Source organism: Temnothorax nylanderi, unplaced genomic scaffold (assembly GCF_030848795.1).
Source record: "Temnothorax nylanderi isolate EJ_2023f unplaced genomic scaffold, tnyl_v1.0 TNYL_tig0779_pilon, whole genome shotgun sequence".
Taxonomy (NCBI): Eukaryota; Metazoa; Arthropoda; class Insecta; order Hymenoptera; family Formicidae; genus Temnothorax; species Temnothorax nylanderi.
Window position 1 is genome coordinate 41,041 of NW_027249841.1, and position 9,604 is coordinate 50,644.

Consider the following 9,604-nt stretch of genomic DNA (forward strand, 5'->3'; position numbering starts at 1 on the left):
GATCCCCTTAGCCACGAGACTATCCCGGCGCCCCTCGCTCTCGCTGCTGTTACGTGTGTGCTTATTTCTCCAATGTTGGGTCGAGTCTCCGTCGAAAAAATGAATTTAGACTTGCTTTTGTAAATGTAAACGATTTATTGCGGAGCGATGCGTGCACGTCTGAATCTTAATCCGCCATCTTACTAACTGCTCCCGAGAAGCGGGAACTCGCGCGCTTTCGTCACTGTGCGTAACGCCTTCTATTCGACTCGCTCTCAACTTAATCAACATTCCGCCCGCCTTGAAAACCTTAATTTTCAACAAAAGAAATAGATAATGCGTGTGATAAAAATAAACTTAGAAGCTAAGCACGACATCGCTGAAAGACATTACAAATGAAATTCGAGTAGAAAATCGTAATTATAATGAACTTATATATGTAAACTTATATCTTAACGTAAACTAAGAAACTGGTAGAATACAAATTTTGGGTAACGTTCGCTTTACAATACGTCCGCAGTTTTCACGCTTACTACGCGAACATGACCGTTTTTATCTGGGTGGACCTCGACAATTCGTCCAAGCCTCCACTTGAGAGGAGGTAAATGGTCGTCCTTAAGTACTACAAGCATATCGATTTTAATCCTAGCATCTTCGGTAGCCTCCCTTTTCCATTTACGCCGAACTTGAAGCTGATTCAAATATTCGGAGCTCCATCGAGACCAAAAATGCTGCTGAAGCTGGATTAGAAGCTGATAACGAGTAAGCCGATTAGTTGGAACATCTAATAAGTCTGCTTGAGGTATCGCAGTCAAGGGCGTCCCGATCAAAAAGTGACCTGGGGTTAACGCCGTTAGATCGGAAGGATCATTTGACATGGGCGTCAACGGCCTTGAATTAAGGCAAGCTTCGATTTCCGTGATTAATGTATAAAGTTCCTCAAAAGTTAAAGGGGTGTCACCTAATATTTTCTTTAAGCGTGACTTCGCCGATTTCACTCCGGCTTCCCATATACCTCCCATATGAGGCGAATATGGGGGCAGAAAGTGCCATTGAATAGTTTGTTCAGTTAAGAACTCATTTACTTGTCGTTGGTGTTCCGCATCCTGTAATAAACGTGCGAGGGCTTGTAACTCGTTATTAGCTCCTACAAAATTGGTTCCTTGATCAGAGTAAATATTTGCGCATTTCCCCCGTCTAGCTATGAAACGTCTTAAAGAATTTAAAAAAGCTATTGTACTTAAATCCAATATTGTTCTCTAAGTATGCTTAATAACGCTTCTGCTCCTGCATGTAAATTCTTCAAGTGAGCTTCGCGAATTATTAATTCTGTTAAATGATCTTGGGTCGCAAGTACGATTGGAAATTTCTGGGCGTAAGGTAATTGAGAGTTTCTCAACCGACCGCCCACTCGCACGATTCCGTCTGCGTCTAAGAACGGATTGAGACATAACAACCTACTTTTACCAGAGATAGGGCGTTTCTGTCTAAGATCTGAGATCTCCTGCATAAAATGTCGATTCTGATGCATCCTCATGATCACACGCGTCGCGCTTTCAATCTCGTCTACTGACAAAAATCCTACCCTACGTTTTGTTAACTCTTTGCAATTGTACGAAAATTGCAAACAATAAGCGATTACGCATCTCAGCCTTTTGAGTGATGAATATCGAGTCAATAGCTGGAATTCCTGTTCCACTATTGTACATACAGTTACTCGCGATTTCTCTTCTGGGACTTCCTTTGGCAGTTCTGGTGCTGCTGGGTACGAAGCCCCTCCTTCGACAAGCCAAAGAGGTCCCTTCCACCAAAGTGAGCGGTTCTTCAAAACTTCTGGTGGAACTCCTCTTGATAGCATATCAGCGGGATTTTCTTGCGATTTGACATGTCTCCATTGAGAACCTTGTGATAAGCTTTGTATCTCCGAGACCCTGTTTGCGACGAATGTTTTCCATCTAGACGGTTCGCCTTTGATCCAGGCTAAAATAATAGTTGCGTCGCACCAATAATGCTTCTCCTGTATTGATAACTTTAATGCCTTTTTAGTTTTGTCCACTAGCTTAACTAACAATACGGCTCCCTGTAGCTCCAACTTTGCCAAAGTGATTTTCTTTAACGGCGCCACTCTAGATTTGGCACAAATGAGATAACTTGTCCGTACTTCTTGATTGTCTGATACTAAATACAGACACGCTCCGTAGGCCGTTTCTGAGGCATCACAAAACCCATGGATCTCGAGTTTCGTGTAATTAGCATCCACTATTAATCTCGGGATGGTAATCTCTTGCAGTGACGATAACGAACCGTAATAGCGCAACCATGTTGAATGCAAATCGGCTGGCAGCGATTCGTCCTAATTAAGCTTCAGCTGCCATAACCTTTGAAGAATGATCTTCGCTTGTACACAAACAGGACCGATGAGTCCCAGCGGGTCATAAATGTGCGCGATGAATGACAAGATGCTCCTCTTTGTTACACGACGGATGCCCGGCAACTCTACCTTGTACGATAATGTGTCGGTTGCTGGGTGCCAATAGAGTCCTAATGTCTTGACTCTCTCTCCCAGTGATTGCTCATCTGAAGTCTCGTTGCTTGTTATCTCGCTGACGTTGGATCTCCATTTTCGCATCTTGAAACCTCCGGAACTAAGTACTTCGCTGATCTTCGACTGAATATTCTTAAGCTTGTTTTTGTCGTCTGCTCCGGTAATCATGTCGTCTATGTAGAAATCTTCGAGTATTATTCTGCTGATTTCCGGTAAGACCTGTTGACAGTCATACCCTAATTGCTCTAAACATCGTATGGCCAAGTATACTGCTAGCGCCATGCCAAATATGAGTACGTTTAACACGAATTCTTCTACGGATGCTGTCGAATCCTTCATCCAGAAGATCCTTTGCAAACCTCGATGTCCCTCATCCACGTAAACCTGCCTATACATTTTCTCTATGTCCCCTGTAATTACATAGAGATGCTGTCTAAATCGAATGAGAATAACGAATATGTCTTGTTGCAATACAGGTCCCGTTTTCAGAATGTCATTCAAGGATTTGCCCGTTGATGTCTTGCTGGAGGCATTGTAAACCACTCTTAGTTTTGTTGTGGAACTCTCCTTTTTTACCACGGCGTGATGCGGCAAATAATAGTAGTAAGGGCTCATGCGGTTGATCTCCTCATCTACCTTGGTCATATGTCCTAAGGATATGTATTCTTCCAAGCATGAAACATATTGTGCCTTCAAATCTGGATTGGATTCCAGCCGTCTATGTAATGAATGCAGTCTCTTCAAGGCTGTCTCTCTTGAATCTCCCAGAACGCTAGGGTCTTCTCTAAATGAGAGCTTGACCACGAATCTTCCAGTAGCGTCTCTTCGATATGTGTCTCTAAACTCCCTCTCGCATTGCTCTTCTTCTTTCGAGAATTTGGCTTGGGGCAAACATTCATCCAACTTCCAAAAACGTTCTAGCTGCTGGCTTAACTCCGTTTCCTTGGCGATTGCGCTGAGGACCGTTCTCTTCGTCTCTTCTTGCTTGTGAGCTGTGGGCGCGTTACCTCCGACGATCCATCCCAATTTTGTCTTTTGTAATACAGGTAGGTTCCGTCCCAGCTTGATCTGTCCTATGCAGAGTAAATCCCAGAAGATGCCACTACCCAATAAAATGTCAACGTCTCCTGGTGTTCCAAAAGATGTGTCCGCGATATCGACATTCTCGGGTATTTTTCATAATACCTTATCTAAATTTATCGAGGGCATAGGCTCCGTTATGCGATCCATTATTACGAAGGGCAATTCGATTTTAAACTCGTTAACCGTTGAATGTATAACTGCATGCGTGGACCCTAAGGTGTTGACTCGACCACACCCTATCCCTGATAAAAATGTGCTACTCATTTGCGCGGTTATTTGCAGGCGTTTACATAAACTAGCGGTAATAATGTTTGTTTGCAATCCTGCATCTAAAAAGGCCCTACATTTATGCGGCTTGCCTGACTTGTCATACATCGTGACCGGAGCGGTTGCAAGTAATACTTGTTGATTAGGCTTTGATTGAGCTGAGACTACCGAATATGACGCTGACGTGTCTATCCGATTCGACTCAGTTAATACTGCATTTGAACTAACTCCTTTCGTAGAAGCTTCTAAATTTTTCTTCCCGTTTGTCGTTACAGCCTTAGATCCGAATTTTTCGTCGTGCAATAATGTATTATGTTTTTTGCCGCATTGCTTGCAGCCGCCCGCCATACATCGATTCGCCATGTGATCCGCGCGTAAGCAGTTGAAACATAATTGATGCCGCTTAACCTCCTTTCGCCTATCGCTTGTAGATAAACCCTTAAACGTATTACAACTATAAAGCGCGTGCTGACCCTGACAAATAATGCAACCCTTTGAATCGCTCTGACTAACATGAGACACTATGCTATCGCTTCTTTTATTCGGGATGCTTGATGCTAGAGGTTTGGGAGCTGCCTTTTCGGATTGCAACGTTTCCAAGATTGCGCACTGCTTAGATAGAAATTGAATGAGCTCCTTCAGTTTCGGAACGTTATTGTCTTGTAAACTAGCTTCCCATTTTCGTCGAGTGGCGTTGTCTAGTCGAGATGCGATCATGTGAATGACGAGACTATCCCAGTTGTCTACCGGCTCCCCTAACGTCTTCAATGCCCTGAGATGTTTCTGCGTATCGTCTATCAATTTTCTCAAATGCGTGGCTGATTCCTTAGTCAAAGAACTCACTTCGAATAAACCTTGAATGTGATGGTGTATCAATAATCGTTTGTTTTCGAAACGCGACTTCAATAAATCCCACGCAATTACATAATTATCAGCCGACATTTCTAATGATTGCAATAATTGAGCGGCGTTTCCCAATAAGCATGACTTTAGATAATAAAACTTCTGTATGTTCTCTAGTGCCGCGTTACTCTCGATTAATACTTGAAATGTATCCCGAAATAATAACCATTGCGAATACGTACCGTCGAATTTTGGTAAATCAAGTGTCGGTAACTTAACCTTTTCCTGATGTGACATACCTTCCATTCTAATTGCTTCTGGCTGTCGATGATTTTCCATGACTAACCTGCCCTGGTGGGGATTTGTTCGTTTTGTGATTTCGGCCAATGTGCGATAATAACCTGCCTTAAAAGTGCTTTGTTCCTGTAACTGTGCCTCACTCGCGTCAATATCCTCGATTTTGCTCTGCACCACATCGAATTCGTTCCATAATTCCTGAACCTTTTAAACTCTCGCCGAACATTCTGAAATATCTGGTAACTCTAATGGTAATGACGCGACAAAATTGTAAATACGAGTTAATTGACCCTTGATGGTCGCTCTGCGTTTGTTCAAGGACGCGCCGTCCTCCGCCATGATTCCTTGTGCGATACTTGTGGAATGTGCTGGAAGTATTACTTACGTGCTCGTTATGGTAAAACGAATACTTTCCCTTAAATGCCTTAAACGATACGATGATTATGCTACGAATGATATTCCTCGCTCGAAATATCCGAAACTGATTACTGCTTGCTTGCGTGCGTCGTGCTATTGCTCTCGCAATTCCCTTGTGAATTGCCTTTCTCGATATCGTTCTTGTGTGAATCCGTGAGATCCGCGACATCCGCGGGATCCGTGGCATCCGGGGAATCCGGTGAATCCGGGTATCCGGGGATCCGGCTCGAAGGACCAATGTTACGTGTGTGCTTATTTCTCCAATGTTGGGTCGAGTCTCCGTCGAGACAATGAATTTAGACTTGCTTTTGTAAATGTAAACGATTTATTGCGGAGCGATGCGTGCACGTCTGAATCTTAATCCGCCATCTTACTAACTGCTCCCGAGAAGCGAGAACTCGCCCGCCTTCGTCACTGTGCGTAACATCCTCTATTCGACTCGCTCTCAACTTAATCAACACTGCCGATCACCAAAGCCAAAATATACGCCTTGTCGGCGAATAACACTAATTATTTATGCACTAATTATCCGGCACCCGAGCGAGAACGCGACCCGGAGGGCGGTGTCGTGGCTTTACATACACGAGAATTTTGAGGCAACCTCACCGAAAGTCTGCTCCTTTCCTTCAACGGCCCTTCTCCGGGTTCGGGCTTCGGCAGCCGGCGGTTCGATAACCGGCTCGATAGCCGGGCGGGATTCTACACGCGTGCCACCAAGATCTACGTGTCAGCGCCGGAGGACGACCAGGAAGTACTATCGTGTAAAATTCGCTCGAGAGCGGAATCGATGACACGCCCCACCCGGGGCGTGCGCGGCCCTTCGGCGCGATAGCGCGGGCCAATTAGGGGCGAGCTCGCGGGCTCGCGACATATCCTTGCACAGGCTGTCAACCGTGAATCCTGCGGGGCGCTCGCGCGGCGGTCTCTTGGGATCTTTTTCGGCAACAGTCGGGACGCTGATTCTTCCGCGCTCCTTCTTCGCGATCCGGGAATGGTGGCCAGCCACCCCGGAGTCCGGTCTGCAGCGGAGGGTAGCATAGTGAGACTCGTTCTTTCCGAGACCATGCGTTTCCCGCGGAGAAGAGTCACCCATGACTCACCCGCGAGACCCACTGCGCGATTAGGATAGGTCGGCGTCGGAATCCGACAAAGCGTCCGCGAATTCGAAGACCATGCGTTCCCCGCGAAGAAGAGTCACCCATGACTCACCCGCGAGACCCACTGCGCGATCAGGATAGGTCGGCGTCGGAGTCCGACAAAGCGTCCACGAATTCGAAGACCATGCGTTTCCCGCGGAGAAGAGTCACCCATGACTCACCCGCGAGACCTACTGCGTGGTCAGGGGAGGTCGGCGTCGAAGTCAAACGGCCGGGTGAGGAAATCGCGGACGGTACATCATCTGCAGGGACAGACGGTCCCTGACCGAAGTACTACACCTGGTACAACCGAAAATCAGGTCGGCGATAAAGCCCGGCAACGTGGAGGCGGAACAGCGGGACCGTCCATGATCTCGCTACCCGAACATCATCGCCTGGAACTGGGCGCGGAATCGAGCGTACTCGCTCCCTAGGAGCGATCATATAAAGTCGGCGCCAACGGCGGACGTGGTGCGAGGCACCCGGACATCTTCCGCGGGAAGGTTGCCCGGGGATGTCAATAACATCGTATTCCAAGGCATGCTCATAGGTCGGCGTCAACGGCGGACGCAAACCGCCAGCGGTGAAAACCTGGTGCAGCGGCACCAAGGAAGGGAAGCTCCCGGAACGCGAAACCGGCGGAAATTTCCACGGGAACGTTCGAGAACGCCCGCACGGGGGGATCGTGTGATCATCTACGCAGTTACGAATGTTCCAGAAAGAGAAAGTTCCCGCGGCGGGAGAGTGGGGGCCAATCGCAATAGTGGGGAGCCACAGAGAGAGGGACCACTCGAGGCAGTCTCTCGTGGATCGTCGTAGCGGTAACTTGCTCGCATTAACAGCACCCGTTGTCGCGCTAAGTCCCGCGAACGTAATTCGAGTGCATTGTTTATTGTACCCCGACATCCTAAACAAACGGGAACGCCCGCGAAACGCGTTAACATTCGCTTCTAAAAAGGCGAACGGTAATTATAATACCGACAGTGACTTGTGTGCGACTTGGCGAAGCGTGCGACCACCATCTTGCGCAAATCGACATTTTGTGAACAACCATCTGTGTGAATCAAGAACATTGAATAAATTATTCAATCATAGTACAAATAATTCCCGGAATTATCAAATTTACTTACCTTTTACTTACCTGATCCATCGGCGGTGATCCATCGAAGTCCCTCGTTGATCCTGGGCGGCGAGAATAGCGGTGATCCTGGTGTCGGCGACGGCGATAATCCATCCGGGGCGGAAACTGAAAAAAGGAAAAATTAGTTAGATTGACGATCCGCGGAATCATAGATACTTACCTTTTCGGTTACTCAAGGTCAAACCGAGTGGCGACCGTTGAATTGAAGGACATCCAGCGATACAATTAGGTCACTGGAGATTTCGCAATCGCCTCCCTGGACCGTCCTCAGGCGCGAAACCCGCGCCTTGTGACACCCGTGTGAAGTTAGCCCCCCAACTTTAAAAAAAATTAATTTTTTTTAGCTCATTCGATTGCTCATTGTTTGCACATGTATGCACATTTTAAATTTTTGTTTGCACACTTCTAGTAAAAGAGTTATTAACAAAACAATTTTGGGGGGGCCAACTTCACATTAGCCCACCAACTACGAGCAAATTAGATCCAACTAGTCTTAATCGATAGATTTTCGTTTGCACATTTCTAAACAGGTCGACTTTTCGTTTGCACACCCTTGGTTAAAAAGTTATTAACAATTAAAGTTTCGAGAACAGTCAATGTCAATACATAAGCTCGAAACATGGATACTGTGTTTAAAATGGCATTAATCGATAGATTTTCGTTTGCACATTTCCAAACAAGTCAATTTTTCGGTTGCATACCTTTAATTAGAAAATTATTAATAAATAAATTTGGGGGGGGCTGACTTCACACCATAAAAAAGTACGTTTCCGACGCGAGTCCTGAAAAAATGCATTTGAAATAGCAAAATTCGCTAGATTTTTCGTTTGCACACCCTTGGTTAAAAAATTATTAACAATTAAAGTTTCGAAAACGGTCAATGTCAGTAGATAAGTTCAAAACATGGATACTGTGTTTAAAATGGTATTAATCGATAGATTTACGTTTGCACATTTCCAAACAAGTCAATTTTTCGTTTGCATACCCTTAGTTAAAAAATTAGTAATAAATAAATTTTGGGAGGACCGACTTCACACCATAAAAAAAACAAGTAGAGACCTGCACATTGCTTCTTCATGGTTTTTAAGTGGGCAAGTAGAAACTTGCACATTGCTTCCTCATAATTTTTAAGTAATGCAAATTATAAATTTGAACGTTACGTCCTCACAATTTTTAAGTATGCAAATTATAAATTTGCACATTGCTTAATCAACATTTTATTTCGCTCATAAAGCTTCCTCTATGAGAAAGCCTGTTTTTTTTTTTTTTTTATAATTATTAGTAGATATTTATTAATTTGGCTTCCTCATAGAGGAAGCTTTATGAGCGAAATAAAATGTTGATTAAGCAATGTGCAAATTTATAATTTGCATACTTAAAAATCGTGAGAAAGTAATGTTCAAATTTATAATTTGCATTACTTAAAAATTATGAGGAAGCAATGTGCAAGTTTCTACTTGCCCACTTAAAAACTATGAGGAAGCAATGTGCAGGTTTCTACTTGCACACTTAAAAACTATGAGGAAGCAATGTGCAGGTTTCTACTTGCACACTTAAAAACTATGAGGAAGCAATGTGCAAGTTTCTACTTGCACACTTTTTTATTGTGATAAAGCTGTATTGCAACTAATATCTGTTATACTAATATCTGTTATACTCTTACAAAAATCAATTAAATAATTAATGTTTTTACTAAAATAATCCCTACTAATTGCAGATATATCTTATTTCCATTTTTTTCAATACCAACCTTCTTTTAATGGTACTCTATATAAAATTACATGTATAACTTATACATGTAACTTTTTAAGCAGAAATTGGTAACCCCTTCACCGATCCTCGCAAAATTCAAAACAACCTTCCTTTAATGATAATCTATATAAAATTACATATACA

At 44.2% G+C, this 9,604-nt stretch overlaps 1 protein-coding gene across 1 annotated transcript; it reads right to left on the reverse strand.

Moving 5' to 3' along the window:
- Positions 1 to 482: 482 nt before the first annotated feature.
- Positions 483 to 8,662, reverse strand: LOC139785319 (uncharacterized). Its single transcript, XM_071724489.1, has 9 exons — positions 8,653 to 8,662; positions 7,709 to 7,813; positions 7,550 to 7,621; positions 5,228 to 5,382; positions 5,017 to 5,182; positions 3,967 to 4,917; positions 2,480 to 3,651; positions 1,691 to 2,332; positions 483 to 1,085 (listed from the first exon to the last, which is right to left on the reverse strand). The coding sequence occupies exons 1-9, from the start codon at positions 8,660 to 8,662 to the stop codon at positions 483 to 485; spliced, it is 3,876 nt and encodes a 1,291-aa protein (XP_071580590.1).
- Positions 8,663 to 9,604: the final 942 nt, after the last annotated feature.

Excerpts from the sequence above, each read along its gene's own strand:
- LOC139785319 (XM_071724489.1), bottom strand. Across the intron at positions 4,918-5,016 it reads AGAAGCAATTAGAATGGAAG|TATTAATCGAGAGTAACGCG; the intron begins GTATGTCACATC and ends ATACATTTCAAG. Across the intron at positions 2,333-2,479 it reads CCGACACATTATCGTACAAG|GACGAATCGCTGCCAGCCGA; the intron begins GTAGAGTTGCCG and ends AAGCTTAATTAG.